The sequence below is a fragment of the Malania oleifera genome, chromosome 6, assembly GCF_029873635.1.
Source record: "Malania oleifera isolate guangnan ecotype guangnan chromosome 6, ASM2987363v1, whole genome shotgun sequence".
Classification (NCBI taxonomy): Eukaryota; Viridiplantae; Streptophyta; class Magnoliopsida; order Santalales; family Ximeniaceae; genus Malania; species Malania oleifera.
In genome coordinates this window covers 76,263,520-76,276,900 of record NC_080422.1, presented here as the reverse complement: position 1 = coordinate 76,276,900, position 13,381 = coordinate 76,263,520, and the positions used below count along the sequence as shown (strand labels likewise).

General features: G+C 36.1%; 1 protein-coding gene across 1 annotated transcript; it reads left to right on the top strand.

Moving 5' to 3' along the window:
- The first annotated feature begins 9,216 nt into the window (after positions 1 to 9,216).
- LOC131157454 (protein LURP-one-related 6) lies at positions 9,217 to 11,903 on the top strand. Its single transcript, XM_058111629.1, has 3 exons — positions 9,217 to 9,517; positions 10,924 to 11,169; positions 11,383 to 11,903. Exons 1-3 carry the CDS (start codon positions 9,299 to 9,301, stop codon positions 11,521 to 11,523), a joined length of 606 nt encoding a protein of 201 aa, XP_057967612.1. The 5' UTR covers positions 9,217 to 9,298; the 3' UTR covers positions 11,524 to 11,903.
- Positions 11,904 to 13,381: the final 1,478 nt, after the last annotated feature.

Genomic DNA, 13,381 nt, shown 5'->3' with positions numbered 1-13,381 from the left:
CATTTGCCGAAAACAAAGATTATATATATTTTGCAATCCAAGCATATACACATTCGTATGATTGACACATTCTATTAATTGATTATGTTGAGGATTGTTTGATACTCTGTATGAACACGCTTAATTGAATATTTTGAAGTACACAGATTACTATTGACACTCTCACGTGCGTACGTCACTTATAGAAAAATTGTTTGAGAGTCGAACCATCTAGACCACACTGAGCTTACATTATTTAAATCATCTGTGGTGTTTGTGTGTGTGCGCATTTGTGGTACAAATCTGCTTTACGTGAAAGCACTCTTGTATTATACCTTTGATTGTATATCTGAGTGATTCCAGGCGTGGCCTGAGGGGGCGGTAATCCAGCCCGGTAAGGATTGTTGTAAAGGTTGAGGTCAGCCCTGTGGTAATTTGACCTGATTTGTATAGGTGCCGCTCCACCCGTTTAAGTGAGTAAGGTATTGTGATAATCCTTGTGCTGGTTAGCCAAGGCGGGGACGTAGGCAGTTGGCCGAACCTCGATAACATATCTGCATGTCATCTTCTCTTTACTGCTTTCTGGTGCTTGAATGATTGTTTAAACTGCTTTATTTAATTTCTGGTATATTTACATTATTTGCACTAGATTGACCCTTGGCTTGTGAACATACTGCTATTAGGAGGAATACCTAGAAGATAAAATTTAAAATACCAATTCACCCCCCCCCCCTCTTGGGTTCACGGTAAAGCTAACACCATGCTTAATGGTGAAATTCGGTGCATTATTTGGCAAAGCAATGCAGGATGGTGTAGTGGTGCGTGTAGGCTGCAAAAAGTTTTTCAAAGTGTGAGGTGCAGGTGGAGGTTCAGCCATGGTTTCCTCAAAATTCTCTTAAAAAAGATCACTCAAATCAATTTCAATGTTCTCACTTACAATAGAAATAGGAAACCTACTACCTGTATTAGGTGACAGTTTGTATAACCTATGTGAAATGTCTCTAATCCAAGGCATCAAACATCAACCCAAATAGTAGACAGTCACCAATATAGCAGCAGTCAAGCATGATAAAAAAAAAAAAATTGCCCTTTTTTTTTTTGAAAATATTATATATATATACATAGTGTTTTCAAATTATGAGAGAAATCAAAATAAATGGAAAAACACTAGAATGAAACTAATTCTAGCAATCCCCGGCAACGACGCCAAAAACTTGACTCACTTCTAAAAATGAGTAGCACTAGGGCTATTCCAAGTATAGGAGTTACGTCGTGTAATAATTAGTCCAAATAGGTCAGATTGTCTCCACGGGGGATGCAGATTAGTTTTAAACTAGCGCAAAACAAAAAAAGAGAAAATAAGAAAATAAATTTTACTGAACATGGTTCAGATTCAAAAGTTTTCGGGGTTTTGAAATTTCGTGATGAAATTGAAACAAATTAAAACCTAAAACAAGAACATAACGTGTATAAATAGGAGAATAACTAACATACAATTAAACAAATAAATTAAATAAACTAACCTAAGATACTACTTGAACAAATATTTAAATCCAACACTAATTTTAAATTAAATAAATGTAGCAAACAAACTCAACACAAAGCATCACTTAGGCTAGATTTAATGACTTTAATTTAAAATAAAAAACAAACTAACTTTAATAATAAAACAACCCAAATAAGATTCAACAATAACACAAACAAGTATTCAAATTCAAGAGAGAGAGAGTAAAAGAGGGAGTAAAGCAGAAATTAATCTAATAAGAAAGATTTTTCAACAATGGAATAAATTTACACTCTAATCAACTTAAACCAGAATTTAATCGCAACATTAACTTTAAATAAAAGTAAACTAAAGACTTAACAATGAGAATAATCCATAATAAATATTTAATTCAAAGAGAGAGAGGAAGAGAGAGGAAAATGAAGGAGAGAGAGAGATCAATGGAGGGCTGACCGTGAGGAGGTCTCCTTGCTGTCCATCAGCGCGCAGACTTCCCAGAAGACTACAGCTACTGGCCCCCTCCAAAAGAATTAAATTTCTTCAACCCTACCCTACCTCCTTTTCTTTTTTTTTCTCTTTCCTTTCTTCTCCCTTTATTTGACTTTTCAAGGCATAAAAAAAAAGAAACACAAACTCACTCAAACACCCAGCACCCAGCGCACAACCGCATGGCTGGGTCACGTCAACACTTTAATTATTATTATTTTTTTCTTTTTTTTTGTTCTCTGTTCACATCCAAATTTGACCTTTCTGGAGCCTGTTTCTCATAAAACTCAAAACATGAAAGTTGTAGATAATCCTTTTCTCTTTCTCTAGAAGTTTGAATCGTTTGGATCATTACTTGGACAGAAAAGTTATGCATGAATTACGAGCAGGTACTGGTTTTGATTCTCGAGAATTTTCCTGCGATAAAAGATTACCAAAAATTCATAAATTATGGAATAAAACTAAAAAAATGATAAATTCGGTACTTTATTAAAATATTGGACATAATTGGATATTTAATTAAAAATATAAGTCGTAATGCCCGGATTAAGATGCGTAATTTTGCACTTTTGACACGTAATCATTTAACACACCCCAAAGACACAAACGAGTGTGTGGCACCTGAATCAAATAATGCACTGAATTTAAAGGAAAACATGCTAACCATACATGTCATCACGTCACCGGTTGTCTTAGCATCACCCGGCGTCAAAGCAAAAACTCTAGCTGGAGCCATATTCCTCTACTGGCCTCCAAGTGGTGCGTGATAGCCTCCCCGATATGGTTTAGGAGCAGGAGCGATATCTGGTGGTAAAGGGCAGTCTCACACCAGATGTCCCTTTCTACTGCAGCGATAGCAAACAACTCATCCTAGTCAACACTCTCCCTAGTGTCTCCTTCCACAAGTCTGACAAAGAGGAGGATTCTGCACTGTCTGAACCTCACGATCCCCAATTTCCTCTCTTCGTCCTCTGCCATAGTTTCCTTTCCTCTATTGACCTGACCTATGACCCTGCTGATAGCTTGAAGATGCATATATCTTCATCTGTCCCTACTCCTCTGCATCCATACGCTCACCGACCTCTGCCAAGGTTGCTCTGTCAACTAACTTAGCAAAATCCTGTATATTCAGCACTGTCATCCGCTTGAATATACCTCTCCTCAATCCTCTCTCAAATTGTCTTGCCTTCTTCACCTCATCAGGCACAATATACGGAGCGAAATGAGAGAGTTCTATAAACCACGCAGCATACTACTGGACTGACAGTTGTCCCTGCTTCAGAATCAAGAACTCCTCCACTTTAACCTCCCTGATAGTAGCTGGAAAATACCTTTCAAAGAATAATTCTTTAAATTGGTTCCATGTCATCGCTATTGGCATTGTCCTCTGCTGCTCTAGAAATCTCACAGCAGTCCACTACCTCTCGGCCTCTCCTGTCAATTTATAGGTGGCGAAGAGGACCCTCTGTTCCTTCGTACACTGCAATACAGCCAGAACTTTCTTGATCTCTTGCATCCAATTTTCGGTAGCTGCAGGATCAATCCCTCATGAAAACGCCAAAGGATTCATCTTAGTAAATTTCTATATAGTACACCCATAGCCTACAGACGTACCTCCCTGCTCTCTGGAGCTCCTAGCGATCTCAGTCATAACCTGTTGAGCTACGCTGCGTAGTACTGCGCCGGAATCAGTCCCGCCTGCACTCGAGGGCCATGCTCCATCACTACCACTCGCATGGATACTACCTCCTCCTGGATCCATCCTAGAAAACAATAAACGTAACTTAGGAACCATATACTTATAGCTTACACACCTAACATAGTTACTTATCTTAACTTCTTCAACTCATTCCTAACTCTAGTCCTACATTCTAGGAACACAACTCGACAATAGTTTACTATGGTTTTCCTAAAATCGTCACCCTAGGAAAAACATAGAAACCACCATGAAAGTCCTACCTCTAGACTATAGAAACAAACCTTAAATCATTTTCCTATACTCTGGTATCGTTTTCGCTGCACTCTAAAGTCTACAGAACCTAGCAACCTAAGCTCTAATACCAAACTGTAACGACCTACTTATTTTACCATTTTTTCACCATAATAATAAAATTGATATAATAATTCTAGCAGATCATAATCAACCTGACCTCATGGGTACCAAGGATATATCAGACACACAACACGAAAGCCTAAGTAGCAGAAAATATAAAATCATATACATCTAAAAGTACCATTTAACACAATACCAGAGTTTACTACAACCATCATATAGATACACACATCTCAAAAGTATCCAAAATAGCCCTAGGGTCTCCGCCCAAAAATCTGTCTGACTTTAGTAAATACTCACCCTTCAGAAAGGGTAGATCAGCTATAACTATCTCTATGGAGCTTTATTCGCTCTCCTATCTCGGGCTCCTAAAATGTTTATATAATTTGGGGTGAGACACCTCTCAGTAAGGGAAATAAACTAATACCATTTTGTGACAACATGAGTATATTTGTGTTATATATAAAAGCACACATAAGCATATTTAGTAAAACTGTTTGTATCATTTCTGGGAAAAACATGTATAATCATAGCATTACAGAACATACCGAATTTTCATAATCATCATTCATCTCATATAATAATAATACAAAAACAACCCTCAAAGGTTAGTTGGCTGGTGTCATGTCTTAACCCCACATGACTAGGTTGTATGGCCCGAAGGCGAGACCTGATAATGGTTGGCCAACCATTGCCAAGTTAAAGTAAATGTTTGTAAGTACGATGGGTCTGCCAAACCTGGTCTGTAAACTAGGGGCGCCAACACTTAAATAAACCACATCAACTATCCATCCTCACGTTGCCCCGTACGACAGTGATAACACAATATTATGATGATCTTGAACACATAGCTACGGTACCGTGCACGTGCAAGCCTAAATCAAGTCAATCAGGTTCCGATAACATATAACATATTTCAAGCTGTGATACACTGCTATTCCATAATATTAATTTTCATTTAAATATCATCATATCACATTTCATATATAACATGGAAATCATCAGCCCTTACGTCGGCATTTCATATTTTATCAATCACGGCCTTTACGCCGTATCACATATCAAATAAAAGGTTCGGCCCATACACCGACATATCATATAAATGGTTCAGACCGTTCACCGGCATATCATGTAAGAACATCCTCGGTCGGTATGCCAGTATAAAACTCTTGGCCCGTATGTCGGTATATCATTTGTAAAACTTTGTATTTGACATTTTCCCAGAGAATAGTAATTCATAATAAATTCTACTCATGCCACACAAAATGAGTATTACATATATTTAAAACATATAGTCATTTACAGTAATATTTCCCAAACATAATGCATATATATATTTTCCTCAAACCAAATGTTGTAAGATTATACATATATTTTAATAAAACAATTAGCTTAGTTTATCCACTTACCTGATTCCTGAAAAGCCCCTAAAATAATTAGTCCTGCACTCGCAGGGTTCCCCATTCAACACCCTGAAATCAACATTTCCCAAAACAAAAATTCAATGTTTCTACACGTACTACGTTTTCTACAATTGTAGGGAAGGTCAAATACTTAATAAAAGCCTTACCCTGAATTTGGGTTGTATTTCAAATTAACCCCACCAACGATCCACTCCAACAGATTTGAAGAGAACTCTCCCAGGAGTGTCATGGCGGCTTCAGATCGTTGATCAGACAAAAAACAGACCGATAAAGCTAAAGAGAAGGATAGGAAACTGAAGAGGAGAGAGAGAAAGAGTTTCTCCGCGAAACATCAACTATAAAATCATGTGTAGAGCTATTTATACACTGGCTTTCGTCGATGAGCCATGTCACCTCGTCGACGAGGTCAAGAAGTACGTTCATCGAAGAACGTCTGCTTCTCGTCAACGAAATTCAGAGATGGGAAAATAACCTCTCGGTATTTTCTCGTCGACGAAGCACACCCTCGTCGACGAGCCCGATATGTCACGTCGTCGATGAGCATTGTGCCCCTTTTTTAATTTCCTTTTTCTCCCTCTTTATTATTTAAATACCATAATTCTTCAAGTCACTACATTCTTGCCCCACCGTCAGATATGTGTTCCCAACAATGACCAAGATTGCCCCGGGGTGGATGCCTCTTCGTATTTCTGCCCCTCTATACACCATGTGACACGTGGGTCACCTATTCCCTACACACATAGAAGCACACGTTCTTTCCCGCAGTTGTTAGGTTGCCATTCGATTAGAGGCCATGATGGTGCCACGTAGCCCATCTGGGTCTTTGTTGACCCATCCACTTAGCTATTGACACGTGGCATGGTCCTTACCTGGACCTTAAACCGATTTCCCTTAGACTGGTCAAAGTTTGACTGGTCTTCCCCCCTGAACCGGTTTCCATCGGTTCTTCTTATTTTATTTATTTTATTTACTTTAATAATTCCAAAAATCCATAAAAATCAAAATCACAAAAACTTTATAAAATTAAGGAGAAAATTCTAAAAATATTTTTGACTCGATTTTTGTTTTTCTTGTTTTTTTTGCTTAATTGTCTTTTTGTTATTTAATTAAAAGTAGGAAAAAATCACCAAATTTTCAAAGATCATTTTCGACACTCTTTTGAAGTATCAAAATCTTTCGGAATAGTATTTTCATACTTAAAAAAACCCTACGAAATTTCAAATACCGGGAGTATATTTTGTACTCTATTTTCTCAATTTTTCGATCCCAATGATTTCAAAGGGAGACATCTGAGTATAGTATGCTCCGGTTCTGAGGGAACATTTATACGGTGTTTACATTGTGCATTTCTTTACAATTTTTCAAAGGGAGTAATTTCGAAGGCTTATTAAGTTTAATTAATTTTTGATTAATGAGCACCGTTCGTAAGAACGGATGTGTAGGGGGTGTTAATACCTTCCCCTTGCATAACCTAACTCCTGAGTCTGACTCTGGTAATGCAGACAGATTTTATCCTTAATTGAGTAATAATCAAGTGTTATAATCATAGTAAAAGGTTAGTGGCGACTCTATTACACCATGTTTTTTTTCACGAAAATATCATTTTAAAACCACCTTTTACCACCTCGTCCAATTCACGTCTGGGAACATCGTGACAGTTTCATCCATGACTTCCAGTTGAATTATGTATAAAACCTTGATCATGCCTTGCTGCACCAAAAGATCCTTTACCCTTCTCTACCACAAAATGAAATTCCTAAGTCCATCAAACTTGACAATGTCAAATTTCGTAGCTGAAGATCCAAATGTCATTATAACAATGCTCTAATACCAATTGTTGTGCAAAACCCCTTAAATATGCACAACGGAATATATATATATATATATATATATATATATATATATATATATATATATTTCGCTGTGCATATTTGATATTTGTAAAGGATCAAACACACACACTGTAGCAATCTATTGATGAAAATACAAAACAATCTACAACCACAACAAGTAAATGAAAGCAATAATAATAACAAAGAAACCAGAAATTATATGGTTCGACAATATTTACATTCACGGGAGTAAACGGTAAGAATTCACTATCTTCTTGTGTAAATTATAAGAGTAATACAAGAACCCTCTCAATAATACTCTCAACCACACTTGACTCCCTTGGCTCTCTATATACAGCGTATTCTATGTATGTATACGCCTCCTCAAAGGTTTCCCCTTGAAACCCAGCCGTATTAACATTCAAATATTCAAATTTGAAACCTGCACTGCCTGTCCCGAGCCAAATTGTTGACAATTTCAAGTAGAATGTAAACACTACTCTGCTGCACCCTGATTTCTTTCATGCTTTATTTTACAATGTGAGTCATATTTCACAACATACATGATTTTCTCCTCCACCACCACCACCGCCAGGCGCGGGGGCGGGGAGAGCCCCCACTCTCATCCCAACAGACAATTGCCATATTGAAAAATGATCTCATCCACCATCGAGACACAAGAAAATGATTAAATTAAGTGGCACGCCAAATGTAGGCAAAAACAGATATACATAGCTGTATTACCCGAACTAAGCAAGTCTCCTAAAAGATGAAGCCTTCACCAACTATACCTTTCCGAGATTCTTATGCTTCTGAGATATTCCCCGGCCCGTCTGTCAGTCATATAGCTACCAAATTTCAAAAGCCCACGTTCCTTTTTCGTTTTTCCTGCTCGGCTTAATGAAATTAGATCACCGACGACGATCGCACACAGGAATACGACATCTTGTATGCATGTATATGATACGTATCTCCCATCTACTTTCGTCCTACAAGAATTAAATTGAGCACATCAAGTTCAACGGATGAATAACTTAAATTGACCGGTAAAAATGATTTCTTAAATGACTTTTACTATTTTTTTTTTTTTTGTATTTTTATAAATTTTATCAGTATTTTTATTGTAATTATATTTTTAAATTCTGGGGGTCATTTTATTTTTCATTTAATTAAAAGTTTTATGTTACGAGACTCTATTATTAGACTCACATTAAATCATATTTCTTATTTATATAAATTGAATTGCTAAAATGAAATTTTATACTTTGTAAAAGTTTTAAATTAAATTTTATGTGAAATTTAGTTTTTTACAAGAGATGATTGGCTCAATTTATTGCTTTCTTTGTTGGCGGGGTTGTCACTCAGAGGTGAATGTTGCTATTGGCCGATCAGACATGAGCAACGTGGTACCTTGCCATCTGGGTAACGGGACATCCCAACAAGCTGAGTCTATCAATGGAGAAATTATATAGGGGACCTTCCCTTCCACATGTCCGTGTGCCTATTTTCTTAATGTTATACATGTGACAAATTTGTCATACCTTCATTAATATCAAAAAGGAACCTATTTTTATTAAGTGCAAAATTAAAAAAATAAACACACAGATATGTGGAGGGATAAGTTCCCTGTATAATTTCTCTGGGACATCGTGTAAAAGAAGCAATAACGGATACATGCATCAATTTGAACGTATTATTTGGGGTTCGCCAATACGACACTCAAGTCAAAGTGATTCCACTACCTTCTCCATATACATGTACAACGTTCGTTAATCAATTGGTCAAAGCCTGCCAAACCTTCCAATGCAAGCGCGCGAAGCAACTGAGATGCCTCCATTGAAACGTACACTTCTCTCTTTTTGACAATACGTGGAATCCTTTAACTCACTTTTTCCCACAGCACTCATGTCTATAAATAGGTCGTATATAGCAAATCAAGAGTATCATATAGCTGGTTCAGGACTTTGGCACATCTAGCTATATGCTTTTTTGAGAAAGTGAACGACACGGAGACAGAAAGATGGCAACGACCATAGTGAGCAAGGCGTACTGTTCATCTTCCCCGGTGGTGCTGACGGTGAGGAAGAGGCCGCACGTAGTGAACGGAGGGGGTTTCGTGGTCACAAACTGTCGCCAAATACCAGTGTTCAGGGTCGATGGCTGTGGCATTCTCGGCAAAAAGGGGGAGCTCTTGGTAAGGGACGAGAAAGGTGACGCTTTGCTTCTCATCCGTCAACAGGTATTTACTTATACGCGTGCATTAATTACATCAATTCTTTTAAAAAGATCTTTAGGAAAAAACAGAAGGAAAATTAAGGAATTTATTAGTTATGTCCACCTCCACAGAACATTATGAGCCGGAAAAGAAAAAGAAATTAAGGAAATTGCTTTCCATTATATTTTTTCATCTATATATCAAACACAACTGAAAATAAAAAGTTTGTTAGAATATAATTAATTTTTTTTTTTAAAAAATAAATATTAATCAAGTATATAATCAGATTTTTATTCATTGATTTGATATATATTTTATTTTACTTTCTTTGATAACTAAATTAGATGTTTTATATTTTTCTTTTCTTTTCTTTTCTTTTCCTCATAGTTTCCAAATTTCAAACTGAGCCTATATGATTGATAACAAAGACAATGGTCCTGTGCTGTGCAAAATTTTTTAACAAATTATTTGTAAGAATTTGGGTAAAAGATAATCATATCGTTGGTGTTTACCAAAAAATATACCTTATTTGAATAAATTCTTTGACGTGATGTTGAAGAGAGCACATAACATTAATCTTAAGCTCTTATGTTAATTGACTCTTTTTAGTGGTATCAAACCTCCATGACCATAAAAAATTTAGAGTTCAAACATCATTACTCTCATTCTTATAATGAAAACTAAGATTATGTTTGGTTTGCAAAATGTTTATTTTCAGGAGTAGATTAGTTTGAATAGGCTAATTACAATTAGTGTCCGGTTTAAAACACTTGACAATGTGAGAAGGTGATGGCTTACCCTATTGTGTAGTGCAAAGTTAATGAACTTCTGATATGAAAAAAAAAAAAAACAGGTTATAGAAAGACTTTATCTCCATGTAGGATTCGGAATCCTCCATCACAAGATGTCATGTTGGCAATAATTGGATCAAGGAGTACTTTGTGTGGATCAACAATGATATGGATCCTACATTATCTTTGTGGATCTAACATCAATACAATATCTTATTATTGGAGGATTTTCAAATGCTACATGGAAGAATGGACAAGCTTAAATTTTAGGCGAATTAATTTTTTCATCGAAAAAGTTCAAATCTAAACAAAATAGGGTTTAACTAATTGGGAATACAAAGAAAGTAAGGAGGACCTCACCCTCCACATATCCATGTGTCGTTTTTTTTTCAGATTTGAAACATTTGGTGATGGGTTTCACATTTGTTAACATGTGATATATAAGGAGTTGGATTGGTTTGTCACACGCTGTACATTTAAAGAACAGATTAATGAATAAAATGGAAGGATTAGTCCTCTAAATAATTTTTTAGGGTGCTTTGTAATTGCACACACTCTGTATGTTATAGGTGTGTGTATGTAATGTATTGTTTATAAATCTGAATCAGTAATTTGATTTATACATGTTAATTGTCGAAGCAAGGGGGGATTCAAGCACTGAGCATTCACAGGCAATGGAAGGGTTACAGTTTGGATTATGAAGGAATGCAAAGGAAGGTCTTCAGCCTAAAAGAGCCCCACTCCTGCTTCGCGAGGAACCATGCTATTAGAATCTGCACTGAACCCCGCCTTTGCATGGGCACAGACTGGGATTTTGAGGTCAGAGGTTCTTTCCCGGAAAGAGCTTGCACCATCATTCACAACAACGGCAGCATTGTGGCTCAGGTACGTACGTTAAATACTATTGCTGTTCTCATTTAATCTTCAACATCATAATCATTAAATTATGCATAACCAGAGTGACCATTCAATGAACTCTTTGGGTACCCAAATTTCACTGCAGAGTCCCAAAATTAGTTTTCATTGCCAGTGTGATATGTGGAATATTGAGTTAATTTGTTTCGAGTCAATTGAATGAACTGAAGTGAACGCGTGCAGGTTGGGGAGAACAAGGAGATGAAGATGAGCAGCAGCAAGGATGTGTACCATGTAGTTATGAGCCCAGGGATCGACCAGGCTTTTGTTGTTGGAGTCATTGCTGTTCTGGACAACATATATCATGAATCTACGAGGTGCTAGCTAGCTAGCTAGCTGATTAGTGTTGAATATTAAGCTTGATGGGGCTCATATTAATATATAAATAATAAAAAATAAAAAAGATGAAGAAAGTGAGATGAAGAAGTTGAAGAAGGCTGAAGAAGAAGTCAAAGAAGTAGGTATGAGAAATGGCCACATTTCCTATGCAGAAGAAAATTTGCAGCCATCACCTCTGCAAATCACGCCGGCTAATCCTCAACATTTACCACTTTTTCTCCTATTAATTGGTGTTCGTTTTTTCCATGTAGTATGTGGTGGAGAAGAGGGAGAGTAACCCGTGAGAGAAGAAGAACTTGTGCATTTTGAGAGTTTTTTTGGTATTTTTTATATTATTATTAAAATCAAAGAATGTTTGTGTGCAATTGAGTGTTTTCTCATTAAATTTCAATCACAACTGTGACTGAGCGAGTCCCCTCCACCCATCAATTAGCTGGCCAAGTCAAATTAATTAATTTTCCATGCAAGGACATCATCGAGATAAAGCGTCCCCTACCTACCTTCCATCAACATCTATATTCATCAACTGAAACCTACAAACCTTCTTACATTTATATACGCTTTAATTGAACATTATTGTTCTCGTGCATTTTTCAATTGATGTATGTTTATATAGCAAACAATCACAAAATTCAGTGTTTTTGAGAGACCCCAGATAATTTAGTGAACAACTCCTTCGGGACATCTTGTAGATAGCAAAATTATATTAGGTGTTTTGAAGAGTGTAGAATTTTAGAGTTGAAAAAAAATCACAAAAATTGAGCTTAAAAAGTTGTGGATTTTTATCTCATAAAATAGTCATTTTTGGGGTTAATATTTGGATTTTTATTTTTTTACTAAAAAAATAAGATTGGTTGCTTTATAAGATCTTTCCTATTGTCAATACCAAGCTCGGCTGCCCGTTTTGGTAGCCAACATATGATTATTGAAAAAAAAAATTAAAATGACCAAGTATTTGGTTCCTTAACTTACCAATCTATTTTAAAAATGGAGTTGATACTTTATTTTATTTTTTTTGAAAAGGTAAAATAAAAGAAACACTTTTGAAAAGATATTAGGTCGGGGAGCACCATTGTGAATTGGAAGATAGACCTTTAAGATTTCTTTAAATGGAGTTTAAAGGTCTTGCACCATAAAACACTCATTCTAAGAATTACAATCATACTTGTCTGGTATGTATGCGTGTGTGTCTCATCTTTAAGTTCATTTTTCAAAAGAAGAAATCAAAAATAGGGAAAATAGTAAAGTTGCGGCAATGACTGATCATTTGTCTATTACGACTATTCTTTTCTTTATTTGTTCTACAAAAAAAAAAAGAAAAAAGAAAAACTACTTTCTAGACAAGTCAAAATGGCTTCTAGACAAGTCACTCAATCACATGCAGAGGCCGGTCAACTTCTTATTGCAACGCAGTGACTACCTTTTCTAAAATATCATGGGCCGATCAACCATATGCCTACAAGTTAATCAATTGTCTACATGCTCATCTTCAAAGAAAAAATATTATTTCAAATAATTTTTTTCATGAACTCTTAACATCTTGAGATGACATGATCTAATCAAAGAAATGTAAATTATATGCATAGAACAAACACCAATATCATATGTAAACACATATATGCATTACATGTAAAAACACAAAATGGACAAAAGTGATAGGCATTGTGTTATTGTAATCAATTTAGATCAAGTGGAGGTAAATTAACCACTGCTCACACCTCAAGGAATCCTTAAGTAAGAAAAAGGAGTGATGGAATTCTCTTCACAAACTTCAAGTTACAACATTTTTTCTTTAACCCTAAAATATGCATGAACTCTTTTGTATTTCTCTTTCCTTACTCCC